Here is an 18,236-nt window from a genome sequence, read left to right as displayed (position 1 = left end):
TTATGCTCTTACAGTCATAGATCATTTATATTCTCTCTGGGTAATGTTTGCCCTGGGTGGAGTCAGTATGTACAGCCATGCTGGGTCATTAGGGCTGAAAGTTTTTGGAAATACCAAACAGACTTTTCTCTCCACGTGATAAGGGAAGTTACCCATGCTGCTTTGTTGTGGTGAAGTTGTGTTGCCCGTCTCATTTCACAACCGTCAAAACAACTCATGTTCAACTTCTGCTTGTTCAGAAGCAATAAATCACCACTTTAAAGTGGTAAAGTGTATGTCTTCAACAAAATATGAAGGTGTATACTTTTATTCCTGACAATACGTCTTCAGGTCGGGTACTGTAATTGTCAACTAAGATACTGTTTATCTGTACCTGATACTGCAAGTGAAACCTGCTACCCAGACTACCACTTTGCTGGATAGCATCTTAATGATAACAGTAAAATGATCTCATTATAGACATGACGAATAGCCCCTTTGGTCAATGAGAAATACAGTCACATAGGTTAGAGGGTTCTTTTTTTTGTCATGGAAATTCTGTTCTTATGGGACAGCCTGTGTATCAGTTGGACATTATATGTACACTACAGTGTGTGTGGATTGGAAAGCACCTCTGTTTTTCATCTGTCACATGGTTTTGGTACACTCCCTCCTTTCCTCCCTCCCTCTCTTTGTGTGTTTGTGGTTACATATGAGCTACTGTGACAGAGCTTACTAGTTCTTTGCATGGGCAGGATGGATCATGGATTAAGTCTATTGTAATACACATGCTTGAAATAAGAAATTAAGCCGTGTAAAGGTTATGTATACAGATGATAATTAAGTGATAATGCCACAGAAGCCGGTGTTTGGAGCATATCGCTCACGTTTTCATTTTCAGAGTACAAACTCAACGGACTCTATGAAAGCTTACGCCAAGTTTATTATTCCCAGAGGGCCTATACAGCTGCATCAGACAAAGTTTCACCTGTGGTAGTATACATACCCCACTTTGGATGGAGTCTCCTCCTTATCACTAAACATTGCATTTTAATTGCTAGGCAGGGGGCTGAGTGATACGGGACTTAAACGGTTCCTCCCCTTTTTCTTAATTTAACCTTTATTTAACGAGGCCAGTCAGTTAATAACAAATTCTTATTTACAATGGCAGCCAGGGAACAGTGGGTTAACTGCCTTGTTCAGGGGCAGAACGACAGATGTGTACCTTGTCAGCTAGGTGATTTGATCTACCTTTTGGTTACTGGCCCAATGCCCTAAACACGAGGCTACCTGCCGGCCCTTATCAGTACTGCCACACGTGACCGTTTTCCCTGCACTCAGCCCCTCCCCAGCTTCCTTATGGCACCCCTCATGTCTCTTTAAAAACAAATGATTCATAATAGTTCAAGCTCAGAAACCAAACATATCAATATACAACATTGGCACGGGTGTTGTTAAGCCCTAAATGAAGTTGAGGGCTGGCAAACCGTGCCAATATATCCTCCAAACATAGGCTCCGAGAGTCTGAGAGACAGACAACAAGGTTTATACAAATCTCTGCTGTTGGCAGCTAAATGTTAGTCTAAAAGAAATGTCAGATAATGTCTAGATGCTTTTTATAGTCGAGATCAAGTTTATAAATTGCTTGGCTGGGCTGATGAGACAGTGGATGGCGCAGTCAAATAGAACAGAGTAAATAGGCATTATAATGTCATAGATTTAGCCAGTGGCAACTTGTCGATTAGACACCAGCTGGAATGCGTTTTTAACCAATCAGCATTCAGGATTGGACCCAGCCGTTGTATAATGTCTAACAATCCAAAATGCAATGTTGTCTTGTAACATCAAAGGGATACATACTTCCTCCTTGCTTTGCCATGGGTATATTGGAGATGCCCATCCTAAACTGCATACACTGGTTTCCATACCAATTTACTAATGCTGAGGGGTTCCTTATTTTTATATCTTCCCATGCAGAATAAAGTCTACAAGCTGAAACAAAATGTGTGGGAGACTTGTCCTCAAGGGCAAACTGAACCATAGGAATGCAGCTCCCTCTCAAAGACAGTGGTGGAGTTGTGATTTTTTTTAACCTTTATTTAACTAGGCAAGTCAATTAAGAACACATTCTTATTTTCAATGACGGCCTAGGAACAGTGGATTAACTGCCTTATTCAGGGACAGAACCGATGTTTACCTTGTCAGCTCAGGGACTCGATCTTGCAACCTTTCAGTGACTAGTCCAATGCTTTAACCACTTGGCTACCTGCCGCCCCAGAGTACAGTACCCGAGAAAATGACAAGTTAGGGAGAATGTTTCCGACATGAATCAGCTAAGCCACATGAACATTTAGAAACTAAGACCCAACTTATTGAGAAGCAGCTGAACATGCATGGAGCTTGAAGCCATATAATAAACTCAAATGACCAGGAAAAACTCAGGGCCCCATTTATAAGTATAAGTCAGGTCAAATTATGACGTTATGAAGGGAAACCGTATGGACTGTGAAAAAAACTGTAAAAGTATAGTTTTGATACCTCTAACACCAACTCCACTGCATGTATGGACAGCCGTTTTAACAAAAATGCATAGAATTTGATATCAATATTTCCCATAGGATTCAATGGAGAAACCAATTTTTGAAATTGCTAATTTAATTATTGAAAACAATACTGTGATCCTGTCTATGTAAAGCTGCTTTAACATACAGTGCATTCAGAAAGTATTCAGATCCCTTGACCTTTTTCCACATTTTGTTATGTTGCAGCCTTATTCTATAATGGATTCAATTAAACATGTTCCTCATTATTGTACACACAATCCCCCACAATGACAAAGTGAAAACAGGTTTTTAGAAAAACCCTTTGCTATGAGACTCAAAATTGAGCTCAGCTGCATCCTGTTTCCATTGATCATCCATCCATTGATGTTTCTAGAACTTGATAGGACTCCACCTGTGATAAATTCAATTGGTTGGGTATTATTTGGAAAGGCACACACCTGTCTATATAAGGTCCCACAGTTGACAGTGCATGTCAGAGCAAAAACTAATCCATGAGGTCGAAGAATTTGTCCATAGAGCTCTGCGACAGGATGGCGTCAAGGCACAGATTTGGGGAAGGGTACCAAAACATTTCTGCAGCCTTGAAGGTCCCCAAGAACACAGTTGCCTTCATCATTCTTAAATGGAAGCAGTTTGGAACCACCAAGACTCTTCCTAGAGCTGGCCGCCCGGCCAAACTGAGCAATCGGGGGAGAAGGGCCTTGGTGAGGGATGTAACCAAGAACCCGATGGTCACTCTGACAGAGCTCCAGAGTTCCTCGGTGGAGATGGGAGAACCTTCCAGAATGACAACCATCTCTGCAGCACTCCACCAATCAGGCCTTTATGGTAGAGTGGCCAGGCTGAAGCCACTCCTCAGTAAAATACAGATGACAGCCCGTGAGAAAACCAGATTCTCTGGTCTAATGAAACCAAGATTGAACTCTTTGGCATGAATGCCAAGCATCATGTCTGGAGGAAACCTAGCACCATGCTTTTGGTATGTTTTTCAGCTGCAGGGACTGGGAGACTAGTCGGGATTGAGGCAAAGATGAATGGAGCAAAGTACAGAGATACCCTTAATGAAAACCTGCTCCAGAGCGCTCAGGACGCCAGACTGAGGTGAAGGTTCACCTTCCAACAGGACAATGACCCTAAGCACACAGCCAAGACAACGCAGGAGTGGCTTCGGGAAAAGTCTTTGAATATCCTTGTGGTCCAGCCAGACACCCAGAATTGAACCCAATCGAACATCTCTAGAGAGACATGAAGATAGATCTGCAGCAATGCTCCTAATCCAACCTGACAGAGCTTGAGAGGATTTGCAGAGAAGAATGGGAGAAACTCCCCAAATACAGGTGTGCCAAGCTTGTTGCCTCATACCCAAGAAGACTCGAGGCTGTAAATGCTGCCAAATGTGCTTCAACAAGTACTGAGTAAAGGGTCTGAATACTTATGTAAATGTAATATTTCAGTTTTTTAAATTATTTTTGTATATACATTAGCAAAGAATTCTAAAAAACATTTTTTTTCTTTTACATTATGGGGTATTGTGTGTAGATTGATGAGGGGAAAAAACTATTTAACATTTTAGAATAAGGCTATAACGTAACAAAATGTGGATTAAGTCAAGGGATCTGAATACTTTCCGAATGCACTGTATATAATTACTGTACTGGTACTCCCTGTATATAACCATGTTATTTTCTACTCCTTGTTTTATTCTTGTGTCACTATTTCATTTATTTAGATTTTTTGGGACCTTATCTTTAGCTCTACATTGTTGGAAAAGGACCGGTAAGTAAGCATTTCACTGTTAGTCTACACCTGTTGTCCAGGAAGCATGTGAACAGTTGATTTGATTTGATGTATGGATAAGGCTCCTGTTGCCGTGCTAACAGTTGCCTGGAGAAAGTGTGGTGATTTCTCTGTACCAATTCCATCCTTGTCAAGTATTCTGGACAGGTCACTACTTATGAGGAAAATATCTCAAACTCCATTAGCATTATTGCACAAGTATTTGAATAAAAAATGAAATGTTTAAACAACTATACTCTATATCTAAATATTATTATGATTCTGTATTTCTAGACTAGCTCAAATTCAGCACAGTTCTTTCAGCTCCAGTTTTAGAATGTAGAACAAGATGGTTCAATACAGTCGTGGCCAAAAGTTTTGAGAATGACACAAATATTAATTTTCACAAAGTCTGCTGTGTCAGTTTGTATGATGGCAATTTGCATATACTCCAGAATGTTATGAAGAGTGATCAGATGAATTGCAATGAATTGCAAAGTCCCTTTTTGCCATGCAAATTTAACTGAATCCCCCCAAAAACATTTCCACTGCATTTCAGCACTGCCACAAAAGTACCAGCTGATTCTCTCGTTAACACAGGTGTGAGTGTTGACGAGGACAAGGCTGGAGATCACTCTGTCATGCTGATTGAGTTCGAATAACAGACTGGAAGCTTCAAAAGGAGGATGGTGCTTGGAATCATTGTTCTTCCTCTGTCAACATGGTTACCTGTAAGGAAACACGTGCCGTCATCATTGCTTTGCACAAAAAGGGCTTCACAGGCAAGGATATTGCTGCCAGTAAGATTGCACCTAAATCAGCCATTTATCGGATCATCAAGAACTTCAAGGAGAGCGGTTCAATTGTTGTGAAGAAGGCTTCAGGGCGCCCAAGAAAGTCCAGCAACCGCCAGGACCGTCTCCTAAAGTTGATTCAGCTGTTGGATCGGGGCACCACCAGTACAGAGCTTGCTCAGGAATGGCAGCAGGCAGGTGTGAGTGCATTTGCACGCACAGTGAGGCGAAGACTTTTGCAGGATAGCCTGGTGTCAAGAAGGGCAGCAAAGAAGCCACTTCTCTCCAGGAAAAACATCAGGGACAGACTGATATTCTGCAAAAGGTACAGTGATTTGATTGCTGAGGACTGGGGTAAAGTCATGTTCTCTGATGAATCCCCTTTCCGATTGTTTGGGGCATCTGGAAAAAAGCTTGTCCGGAGAAGACAAGGGGAGGGCTACCATCAGTGCTGTGTCATACCAACAGTAAAGCATCCTGAGACCATTCATGTGTGGGGTTGCTTCTCAGCCAAGGGAGTGGGCTCACTCACAATTTTACTTAAGAACACAGCCATGAATAAAGAATGGTACCAACACATCCTCCGAAATAAATTTCTCCCAACCATCCAGGAACAGTTTGGTGATGAACAATGCCTTTTCCAGCATGATGGAGCACCTTGCCATAAGGCAAAAGTGATAACTAAGAGGCTCGGGGAAGAAAAAAACATTGATATTTTGGGTCCATGACCAGGAAACTCCCCAAACCTTAATCCCATTGAGAAATTGTGGTCAATCCTCAAGAGGCGGGTGGACAAACAAAAACCCACAAATTCTGACAAACTCCAAGCATTGATTATGCAAGAATGGCCAGCCATCAGTCAGGATGTGGCCCAGAAGTTCATTGACAGCATGCTAAGGCAGATTGCAACGGTCTTGAAAAAGAAGGGTCAACACTGCAAATATTGACTCCTTGCATCAACTTCATATAATTGTCAATAAACACTTATGAAATGCTTATAATTATACTTCAGTATTCCACAGTAACATCTGACAAAAATATCTAAAGACACTGAAGCAGCAAACTTTGTGGATATTAATATTTGTGTCATTCACAAAACTTTTGGCCACGACTGTATAATACAATGGACAATAAAATGTATACCTTGTATTAAGTACACTGCGATGATTTAACAATCTACCGAAATAGGAAATTAGAACAATTATAAAACATGGATTGTCTCCACCCACCTGTTTATCTGCTTGCCTGCCTTGACTCTGAACCCACCCGCCTGACATACTGCCTGCCCTGACCTTGAACCTGCCTGCCACTCTGTACCTCCTGGACTCTGACCTTGTTATGATCTTTTGCCTGTCCACGACCATTCTCTTGCCTGCCCCTTGGATTACAATAAATATCAGAGACTCTAACCATCTGCCTCCAGTGTCTGCATCTGGGTCTCGCCCTGTGCCCTTATAGCTTCTGTGCCCTTATAGCTTCTGTGCCCTTATAGCTTCTGTGGAAAGCAGTTGCAAAAGTAGTTTGACCCGTTTCCGAGAAACGTTTACAAACCTGACATATTCAACAGTGTTTTATATGCTTGAGTCTGAGAAAGTAATTCCTCTCTAATTTATATAGTAGTGTAGTTGAAAAACAGCTGGGAATAATCATGTGATTTACACACAATGCTGTGTTAAATCCCCTTCACCATTAAAAAAAAAACTTTTATGCTCTGTTAAAAGCCCTGCCACTTTGAAGAATGGCAATAAGACTCCCTTCAAAACCAATCTGTTTCCAATAAAGTGTTATTCTACAATTATTACATTGTAATTTACAATGTTACTATAGACTTGCATCAGGCTGTTGCCTGTTGCGCAGTGATGCATTGGACATTGTCAGCTCCCCATGTCTTAGATAGCTAACTCATCCGGTTATATAGGCTGTTCTCCCCTCATCAAAACCTCTCTAAAAGTATGTCATGTCAGATATAAATATTTTTAGATATTAAGTATAGGATACAATATATGAACTATACAGTATACACACAACTCACAATAGGTTGGCATTTAATTTAATTTGTACAAACAAAAAAAACAATGATATAAAATATATATACAAATATACACAAAATGACATCTTTAACACCTTTCACCAAATGAACAGACATTTTCTCAAAATAGTTTGTTATGAATGATTATCGTCCGGGAATATACTGCTGTATACCATATAGTGTGTAAATAACGGAACATTTTGTCACAGTGAAACAGAAAAACCTGATGTTGCTCATCCAAGCGGAGAGTTGATGTGATGTTTTGGCAACGGGCTAGGTGCCATCATATCAACTGTGGATCTTGTAAATGAGCTATTCATACTGAGTACAATACAGCTATAAGCACGATTTAACAAAGAGTGGAAACACAGTAGAGAGTACCAGACAAACTTCCTTTCAAAAATGCTACCAAAGGTTTTAGAGATCCTCCAACTGTCACAGAGCAGCATTCGTCAAATGCCAAAGATGGTGTAGCTTGAGGTCATGACTTCAAGAAAAAGTCAGGAATGAAGTCTTTTGCTTCTGTTCAGGGTCTGAGAGAGCGGGCCTCAGAGTGGGCATGTGATCTGTTGGGGATAACTGGATGTGTTGTTGTTCAGTGACCAGTAGTCGGTGTAAGGGTGGATGTCGTCAATGATCGGTAGTCCTGAGATGAGTTCTGTGTACAGCCGCAGCTCTATTTCCGCCCCTGTCAGACGAACAAAACAAAGGAGGTCAGTGATGCAAGAGAATCACAGCTGAAAGATGGTACAGACTTTGTCTTATGCAATATTGACAGCGGCCTTGTTAGATGATTTTTGATGCAATGGTAAAAACTGAAGCTTAGGCTCTGGTCAAATCATTCACTTCTATGTCTGCCATCTATTTACCATATATACATTATCATGTTTCACACCTTATGCACATGAGAAGGAAACATTATTGATTGAAGCACTGTCCTCAATCGTCTCAGTGTTTTACATGTGACAGATTTGTTTAACAAATATGTTTACAATGGCCTACAGAATCCAGAGTTTTCCTATTCATTTTCCTGTTTGTAGTCTTTCATTTTGACTAACAAATGTTTTACTAAGACAATGCATGGAGACAGGACGAAATCCTGCCGTTGAATACTACAGAATAATTAACAGCCTGATTCCATCTAGCATAATTTATTTACCTGAGTTATCACTCCATTGGCTCTCTGGACTGTGGTAAGACTCTGCAGTGTCGAAGGACTCTGAGGTGTCTACTTCATTGCTCAGGAACCCCTTGTCGTTTACACTGCCTTGCTCCCAATGCTGTGTTATCTAAATGAGCAGAACACAGGTGATGAGCCTGGTTGAATTTTTGTTAGGTTTAACTGTGTTAGAATTTCTAATATTCAATACAGAATATCTGGCAAACATGGATTATTCCTGATAATTAAAAAAGCACACTGAACTTGTAGTGGTAGAGACAAACTTACCTCCATAAGGGTTTCTTGGTGACTGTCTTCATAGTCTGTAAAGTTGAAGAAGGGCAATTGGCATGAGCATTGTGCAAACCTCAATTACATTCGCAGCCCACACAGCTCAAACTCAAACACAAAGAGTTTAGTCAAACCCAAGCATCTAGCAAGGTTAATCTTACCTGTGGGGTGGTCTGGTGACACTTGGAAAGATGTGTAGAAGTTGTTGGTGCTGTCTGGGCCTATTTCCACACTGGTGGAACACTCTGGAGCAAATGTGAAATCATCTAGGTTGTCTGTGCTGTCTACTATGCTTTCCTGTGTCATACTGTCCTCCTGCGGGTGTGTGTTGGTATTGAGGTCCTCTGGGCAAATGGTTTCGCTGTACGCCATTCCATCTGTCTTGATCTGTGACCCCTAGAAGAGACAATAGCAAAACATGAAGTAAGATTATAATGTTCATCTCTGTTGACACTGGCTTGGATACAGCCAGCCGAAATAGACATGCACAGGTCTTTAAAATAGCAGAGGGAATACATTACTACAATGATGATAGGGATTCTAAAGTGGGTTGAAGGGGTTCTAAAGTGGGTTGAAGGGATTCTAAAGTGGGTTGAAGGGATTCTAAAGTGGGTTGAAGGGATTCTAAAGTGGGTTGAAGGGATTCTAAAGCGGGTTGCAGTTAAAAAAAGGAATATAACCTTACCTTGTTATTTTTCTTTACAGTGTTTGCTTTTGACCTCTTGTTATTTGGCTTGGAGTGGACGTTCTTCATCTTGTAGACACGCACCGCTCCACTCCCTCTGTTGATGCTTTTGTCTTTCACTTCCTCTATGTCAGGAAGGGAGTTCATTGCACAGCGGAAATTAGCCTTCCATGTCTTAGGGTCCGGTGTAGTCTCGCCTTGTATGAATTTCCCTGCATCCACAGACAAGTGACATCATTGTTATTACGATGCAGTAAGTATATTGAAAAACCTTACGGTGCTGAAGTGCATATTGCGCAGAGCATATGGTGCATCTAGGTGAAATGACATTTTATTATGAGAGGGGCTATAGTAGGTAGTCTAGGTATGTGTTATTTGCTCACCTGTGTGCATGGCCCATTGCTTGAACAGACATGCGTCCTTGTTCAAGTCCCATCCATGACGTGCAGCATGCTTCCATGGGATGGAGAAAATCTTATTGTCCTGGACAAAAACCACAAAGCAATGGGTTTCAAATGAGCACCTCCTATCTGTCACCTCAGCTTCTCCTCTACATGCTTGGTTTTGAGTAGTCCTTCTCATGGGTAATAGTGCTTAATATGCTTGGAGCTGTCAATGTCTGGACTAAGTTCTCTTCTTACAATGAGTGTCCGCCACTGCAATGTTTCAGGGAGTATTTGTTTCCTTTGTACATAAAAATGCATTAGATGAGTCTGATGAGTCTTACCTTGTCCACCCACACCAATCCACTGATGGTGTTGGACTCAATCTTTTCCTCCAACCAAGGTCTCATTCTCATCCTAGACACAGGCATGGTTCCTGGGAGAGCAAGGAGAATAGATTAGCTGAGTTTTAGCCACATGGAATGTGAGGTAGATGTACAAGCATGTTACTCAGGCCCTCCCACTACCCTTCTCAGTTTAGTGCAGATGTTTAGTCCAGTGAAGCTCATGACCTAGCCTTGGCAGACTATAGTCTGAGATTAATGTGCATTCCCAGTAAACACTCCTATCCCCCTTGGACCAGCTCATACATAAAGCATCCTCCATTCAGGCTGCAAAGGCATCATTTCTTTCCGTAGCTATCATTAATGGCGAGCTGCCAGAAAATATGTGTACTGTCTTAAAACACAATTTTCCATTAACATTTCGTGCTTTCGAACAATTTAGGATGTTGAACAACGCGTTCAGCGAACGGTGTACAACATCCTAAATTGCCCGAAAATACGAAAATGGTGGTGGCAAATTGTGTTTTATGATTTTATTAAGACAGTACACATATTTTTCGGGAGTTCGCCATTAAAGATAGTTAAGGAGGGGAATTGTGCCTTTACAGTCTGAATGGAGGATGCTTTAAGTACGAGCCGGTCCAGGAGAAGCACGAGTGTAGTATCGGGAATGCACATCAATTCTAGACGATATGCAGCTCTAGCGCCCACTATCGGATGCCTAGTCTCGTCATGACCAGGAAGTGTTATGTAGCCATGACCATTGTCAACGACTGTCAAATTACTGGACTATCCAAATCAGTGAAAGAAAGCAGTACTAGTATTTCTGTCGTGTGCATTTAATAGGACTACATTGAACGTCTTTAAAAGTATTTTTCGTTGTCTTATTCAAGCAGATAAAGAGTTTGGTTATATCTAGTGCATCCCAGGTTAAATGGAGCAGGTTCTTTAGAAGTGCTTAAAAAGAACACGATGGACATATTCAACAAATAACATGTACACTCTGATCGTGCATTGAGCAAGCGAACGGATTTAAACCAATGCATTACAGTGCCTAGATACGTTACAAACAGTGTTACACCTAGACCTACTTAAAACGTGCAATTATTTATATTTTAACTAGAACTCTTGAAAAGTCATAATATACTACTGCAATGTTGTATTAGCTACTTGCATTACTTCGGCTAGGTTAATTCACCAACAGATTGACCGTACCGCCACAACCCTTTGCTTCAAGGCGCGTTCGTGTCAGTGTAATATTATCTGTCAAAATATGTGGACTATGCCCAATGACAAGATGCACGCTGCTGCACACACGTAAAAACAAATGCGAGTCCCTATTTTTTTTTTATGCCTACAGGCCTACTATAAATACAAACTATATTGTCTATAAATATGTACAAAGAGAGCTATGAACACAGTTTATATGTGGCCTAGTAGTGCATGCAAAAATAAAATAAAATCACTTACAGCTGCAATATGATGTCGCTTAATCAGATTGATTAGAAATGTAGCCTAAAAGCAGGTATTCTCTTTTGTAAAGATGGAGCGAGAAGTTGTTCCTCTGTTATTCCTTGTAATATCCACTCTGGTCTTCATTGACAGTGTGTACACTCTGCTGAAGGAACAATGGTTTTTATACAGAGATGCTGGGACTTCCCCACTTAGTAGCATGCATACGGTTTTGGCAGCAGTCCGCATCTGCGCCGAATGTCACAACAAGGACGGCGCGCTCAAACTACAGGCAACCTGATTTCCGAGAAATCATGCCGTTGTGAGCGAAGCTATGATAGTCATGATAAGGCGTGAACAGACCCAATAAAGTAGCTATGCATGTTGATCGTAGCAGTATAACGAAGTATAATTTACAATATCTAGGCTTTTTTATTTCTTATTGTTTTCAGTGAAAATGTTAAATTCTGCATGACTATTGATAGTTTATTAATTTAACTTGTGTTTATAGAATATATAGAGATGATGCATAGTAAACAGGCTATCTTATCAGTTAAGTAATCCTCCCACACATATTCCTATAAATTAATTTAATTATATTAGAGAAAACGATTCCATGATGTAATTGCATAACTATGCCAAATACAACCAGTGGGTTGTATTTCTATTCTATTATTGGTGCAATTATGTCCCGCCAAGCATCAAAAGCCCAGGCATAATCAAGCCCTTTTAAATAAATCGCAATCGAACTGAGAAGTCGCGCTTTTCCAGGAAATGGTGTAGGTATTAAAAGCACCGACAGGGGAAGTGTTGACTTGTTCAGTTGTTACAGGGTGCCACAGACTCTAGTCAGACTTCATGTAAATCACTGCTGACACGAGCTGCTTGTTTACAAAAGAAAGCACTTATACCAATTGCCAAATGCTACAAAGTTAAGCAATCATGTTATGTATTACTATTCAAGAATCGCCAAAGTTCGAATGTTAACAGCATGAAACTGCCATGCACTTTATTATAAGGAATTGGAGTGATCTGCTTTAATCTCAATGGTCTCATATTGCATAAATACAGAAACGCGTATTTAACAGTGTTCTGATTTACAGTGCAGAGGTTAATCCGCCAGGAAACCCTTCGTCAAGCTGGAAAACGTCCAAAAATCTGCCAGGAAAACGTCACCCATCTTTTTCCATAAAATGACTGTTGTGTTTGAGCTCGGAGCGCGCGGGGGAGTTGTGTAATACAGTGTGTGGGTGTGTCCCAGTCCAATGAGGAAAAGCAGGGTATTTTCCTGCTGCGGAGTTTTTGCTCCGTTCAAAAAGCCCAGGGTTTTCCCAATAGAAAAAAAGGATATCTCTCTTTTAATGGTGGTCAATATTATTTGCCCTTTACACAAATAATTTGGATTACCACCAACTCAATGTGTGTATAATTAACTATTTGGTATATCTTATCCAGGAGGCTTCTCACATGCAATGGGTAGCCTAGTACTTCAATATGTTTTACATGGTTGCTAAATCCCAACCTGGATGCTTTGTAAGGCATCCCTTGCATTTGTATAGTGCTTTCATTTCACTACTTCTCAAATTGCAACTCACCACAAATCTGTCTGAAGAGGAAATATAGACAGCAAACTTCTTCACGTCTTTAATTGCAACTCTTTTGAGGGCATGGGCATATAATGCATTAATACAATTTTTGGTTGATTCATTTAAAGGCCTTGCGAAGCGTCCAGTATGTCTATAGAGCTCGCCAGCTTGTAGTCCGAAAAACCGGAAATGAACACCTCTGGTTCCTTCAGCCATTCCAATGGGGGAAATTAATGGGGAAAGAGTAGAGGTTTGGTAATAAACACCGAATTTATGGTCTGAGGTCAACACAGGCTTATATTTTTTTGTTCTATGAAATAACATCAGTCAGTTAACATGACCTTTATGAATTATGAAGCTTTTTTGTTCTTTGTGTGCTTATTTTGATTACTTAAATGCTTCAAAAAATTTGTTTTTTTAAAGTGACTGACTTTTAAATCAGTCACAGAATATGTATCAGAAATCTACACTGACGCCCCTGGGTCTTTATAAACCAAAAACTCACATGACATGTCTGAACAGATCAGATGTATAATATAATACATGTCTGAATGTTAAACTGATGAGGAAAAAGTAGCCTCCATGCCATGCTTTGGAGATGAAGGAACTGAGAATAATGAATAGTCTGTTTGCAAGGAGAAATTCCCTCAAATGGGCATCTAAAGCTCTTCCTACAGAGGTCATACTACTAGAGTGAGTACATATACTGTATTGTCCCTGTCTGTCCTGCCTGTCTGGCTGTCTTCAGTGGAGGACAAAAAAAAGAAGTAATATCTACCCTGCTCCAGAGATGTCCACCCTGACACCATCCAGAGGGTCAATGCCAGCCTGTCTCAGACGGTGTGATATGCCCAAATCTACTCCTGGCCCACCATCCCATCTTCAGCCTGAACTGTCTTTAAAACAATGTATACCTGTGCAAAGAGGCAGTCCCCACCTTAAACGATGTTGCTGGTTAGTTTTGGTTAGCCTCCCTACTCCCATCACCAGGACAGGCCTGGGACACTCCTGCACACTATGGCAGACCCAACCATGCAACAAGAGCTACACCAAGGCCTCCTGGGCACACCCAGAATGAAGCATTGGCAGCCACTCTGATCCCCTGCAGCAGCTCCACTCATTTGGCAGGTGCTTCATCAGGGTGGACTGAAATCTGCCAACACTGCTCTCCCAGTTCCCGCTCTAGCCACTGCATCCAGCGACTTGAGGGAGGTCTGTAAAGTGTTCAGTCTGCTCTGCTCTCATGTGGTTGACCAGGGACCTTGGCAAAGTCCCAGTTCACTCAACAAATAGCTGCAGATAACCCTATGCCTGTTAGCTCTTATGGGACTGAGCTGGGGGCTTAGGCTAATGCACCTGCATGCGCAAACTATTGTTTCAAAATGGACACAATTGATGTTTGGATACAGGACTCGTGTCCTGACATTCTGGTTCTTTCAGAAACATGGTTAAAGGGTTATGTATCTGATAAAGACGTTGAAGTAAATTATTATAATGTATTTAGATGTGACAGATTACAGAAAGGGGGTGTAGTGGCCGTATGCAGTACCAGTCAAACGTTTTGACACACCTACTCATTCAAGGGTTTTCTTTATTTTTACTCTTTTCTACATTGTATAGTATTAGTGAAGACATGAAAACTATGAAATAACACAAAAGTGTTAAACAAATCAAAATATATTTTTTATTCTTCAAAGTAGCCACCTTTTGCCTTGATGACAGCTTTGCACACTCTTGGCATTCTCTCAACTAGCTTCATCTGGAATGCTTTCCCAGCAGTCTTGAAGGAGCTCCCACATATGCTGACCATTTGCTGGCTGCTTTTTCTTCACTCTGCAGTCATAGCATCCCAAACCAGCTCAATTGGGTTGAAGTGGGATGATTGTGGAGGCCAGGTCATCTGATGCAGCACTCCATCACGCTCCTTGGTCAAATAGCCCTTACACAGCCTGGAGGTGTGTTTTGGGTCATTGTCCTGTTGAAAAACAAATGATAGTCCCACTTAGCTCAAACCAGTTGGGATGGCTTATCACTGCAGAATGCTGTGGTAAATAGGGCTATTTTCTGTATACATTACAACCCCTACCTTGTTACAACACAACTGATTGGTTCAAACACATTTAAGAAGGAAAGACACTCCACAAAATAACTTTTAACAAGTCACAGCTGTTAATTGAAATGCATTCTAAAGTGACTACCTCATGAAGCTGGTTGAGAGAATGCCATGAGTGTGCAAATCTGTCATCAAGCCAAAGAGTGGCTACTTTGAAGAATCTCAAGTATATATCGGTTTGTTTAACACTTGTTTGGTTACTACATGATTCCTTATGTGTTATTTCATAGTTTTGATGTCTTCACTATTATTCTACAATGTAGAAAATATAAAAATTAAGAAAATCCCTTGAATGAGTGTAAGGGTTTTCCTGTGGTGAAGGAGAAGCGGACCAAAATGCAGCGTGGTGGTTATTCATGTTCTTTAATAAAGGAACTAGACATGAAATAACTAACAAAACAATAAATGTGCGAAAACCTAAACAGTCCTATCTGGTGCAAACACAGAGACAGGAACAATCACCCACAAACACACAGTGAAACCCAGGCTACCTAAGTATGATTCTCAATCAGAGACAACTAATGACACCTGCCTCTGATTGAGAACCATACTAGGCCGAAACATAGAAATACCCAAAACCTAGAAAAACAAACATAGACTGCCCACCCAACTCACGCCCTGACCATACTAAATAAATACAAAACAAAGGAAATAAAGGTCAGAACGTGACAATGAGTAGGTGTTTCCAAACTTTTGACGGCATCCAAATCTTTGCATTTTTGAGTACCCGATAAATGTTAGCTCTTGGTTGTAAATGTGTCCATAAACCAGAATACACATGTATTTATTGCTGGGATTTACCTACCCCCTGCTGCCATGATGGATGTTATTGGTGCTAATTCCAAGTGTTTAACACCTTTTCTGTCCTCGGAGTTGGTCATTTTAGGGGATTTGAATCTGGATTGGCTATCATTGGCCTCAAATCAATTTAAGAGTGTATGCATTGATTTTAAACTAACTCAACTGATCTCAAAACCCACATAGCTAAATATGAAAAACCCTGGTAACTCCTCATTCATTGATTTCATTATATCACAACTCAGGATATGAGCCAGATGCAGACACGGGAGGCAGATAGTACCATTCACAGATGATGTTTTTATAAACACAGGGCAGGAAAAGGGCAAGTCGAGGGCAGACAGAGGTTCATGATCGGGTCAGAATCAAGCAGGTACAGGACGGCAGGCAGGCTCGGGGTCAGGAAACAGGAGACAAAGGGCTGTGAGACACCAGTTTAATCTTAGACACGTGAAAAGTGGGATGTATGCAGAGGGTACGGGTCAACAGAAGATGAACCGAATAAGATCCTTAGCCCTAAGGATCTTTGAGATGGGAAAGGGACGATAAAACAGGGGGACAGTTTGCGGGACTCTACCCGGAGGGGCAGATGCCGAGTGGACAGGCGAGAACGGGGAGCCGGGGTCCGGTGGCGGTCCGCCTGTCGTCGATACCTGGAGGTGGTCTTGAGAAGAGCCAACCGGGCTCTCTTCCAGGTATGACGACAGCGGCGGACGAACATCTGGGCCGAGGGTTTGCTTACCTTAAAACTAACAGGTCTGTGAGAGCCGGAATTCTTACTGTTTGGTAGGTGATCAAATACTTATGTCATGCAATCAAATGCAAATTGATTACTTAAAAATCATACAATGTGATTTTCTGTATTTTTGCTTTAGATTCCGTCTCTCACCGTTGAAGTGTACCTATGATAACAATTAGAGACCTCTACATGCTCTGTAAGTAGGAAAACCTGCAAAATCAGCAGTGTATCAAATACTTGTTCTCCCCACTGTATATCTCTGACTCCCGGGAGGCTTTTTATTTGCGAGAAACTGTGGTTTAATTGACCCTGGTCAGTCAATCGACTGATATTTCCTCTGCCAGCCTCGAGCTGACTCAACGTCAACTTCTATTAACATTTAATTTCAATAATTGACGTCTGTGATGTGCAAGATGCCTTGCTTAAGATTGATGTAAAAAATAAATCCACTGGGACTGATATGCTTGATCCATTTTTGCTGCAGCTCTCTGCCCCCCTGATTGCTGAATCATTAACCCATATTTTAACCTGACGATTATATCTGGTACTATCCCTAAGGTTTGGAAATCTGCCCATGTACTCTCCCTTGACAAAGGTGGTGACTCTTCTGACCTAAATAATTATCATCCTATTTCTAAACTTTCTCGTCTGGCTAAAATATTACAATCCTTAATCAATTCTCAGCTAAGATCTTTCTTATCTTTGAAATGTATTCTAAATGTACATCAGTCAGATTTTAGACCAGGCACTATGTCTGCTGCATCCCTAGTTATAAATTATTTGATTAACTGTATAGTAAAAGGCATACCCTTTCATTATCCTGTCCTTGACATTCAATACTGTTGATCACGATTCAATACTGATTCAATACTGTTGATCTGACTGACCTCTAATTCAGAGGCTTTCCTCAATTGGCTTAGACCGGGCTGTAACTGATTTAAAAATTACTTGACAGATATAACTCGATGTGTATCTGCTGATGGTGTTAAATCAGGTTTCCTGGATATTATGAAAGGTGTCCCGCAGAGGTCGATTCTGGGTCCTGTGCTTTTTACATCAACAATATCGACTTGTCTGTAAAAAAAAAACTAACCTGCACTTGTATGCTGATGGTACTGTTGTGTATTCTATTACGGTAAGGACTGGCGCTGGAGACGAGAAGCAAGTACAGGGAGTGAACATTTAATGGAAAACAGACATCATACAAAACAAGAATAGCGTCTGGACGGGGGGAACGAAACGATATGATGGCAATAATGCTGACACGGGGAACCAACTCAGGAACAGACAGATTTAGAGGGGCAATCAGCAAAGTGAAGGAGTCCAGGTAAGTCCAATGAGCTCTGGTGCGTGTAAAGATGGTGACAGGTGTGCGTAATGATGGCCAGCCTGGCTCCCTTGAGTACCAGAGAGGGGAAGCGGGATCAGGCATGACAGTACCCCCCCCCCCCTCTAGGGGTGCCACCTGGCGTCCCAGCTGGGCGAGCCTGGCGGGCCGAGGCATGGCGCTGGACTAGCTAGCTGAGGCGTTGAAGCTCGACGAG

The 18,236-nt window shown here is 41.3% G+C and overlaps 2 protein-coding genes across 2 annotated transcripts in view; one reads left to right on the top strand and one right to left on the bottom strand.

The window, feature by feature from the left end:
• LOC112258101 (long-chain-fatty-acid--CoA ligase 6-like) overlaps positions 1 to 18,236 on the top strand; it is a 77,222-nt gene that overhangs the window by 9,058 nt on the left and 49,928 nt on the right. The gene's annotated exons all lie outside the window — the stretch shown is intronic.
• LOC112258102 (interferon regulatory factor 1-like) lies at positions 7,148 to 11,632 on the bottom strand. Its single transcript, XM_024432221.2, has 8 exons — positions 11,475 to 11,632; positions 10,005 to 10,096; positions 9,661 to 9,760; positions 9,278 to 9,489; positions 8,754 to 8,988; positions 8,590 to 8,624; positions 8,302 to 8,431; positions 7,148 to 7,830 (listed from the first exon to the last, which is right to left on the bottom strand). Exons 2-8 carry the CDS (start codon positions 10,089 to 10,091, stop codon positions 7,691 to 7,693), a joined length of 939 nt encoding a protein of 312 aa, XP_024287989.1. The 5' UTR covers positions 10,092 to 10,096; positions 11,475 to 11,632; the 3' UTR covers positions 7,148 to 7,690.

Source organism: Oncorhynchus tshawytscha, linkage group LG09 (genome assembly GCF_018296145.1).
Source record: "Oncorhynchus tshawytscha isolate Ot180627B linkage group LG09, Otsh_v2.0, whole genome shotgun sequence".
Classification (NCBI taxonomy): Eukaryota; Metazoa; Chordata; class Actinopteri; order Salmoniformes; family Salmonidae; genus Oncorhynchus; species Oncorhynchus tshawytscha.
The sequence above is the reverse complement of the archived record's forward strand: the minus strand, read 5'-3'. Positions and strand labels throughout refer to the sequence as shown.

What these genes read in the sequence shown, in the direction of transcription:
- LOC112258102 (XM_024432221.2), bottom strand. Translation starts at nt 10,091, where the DNA reads ATGCCTGTGTCTAGGATGAGAATGAGACCTTGGTTGGAGGAAAAGATT. An exon ending in GCAATGGGCCATGCACACAG is followed by an intron (nt 9,490 to 9,660) that starts GTGAGCAAATAA and finishes CTGTGGATGCAG; the next exon opens with GGAAATTCATACAAGGCGAG. An exon ending in GTCACCAGACCACCCCACAG is followed by an intron (nt 8,625 to 8,753) that starts GTAAGATTAACC and finishes TCAACTTTACAG; the next exon opens with ACTATGAAGACAGTCACCAA.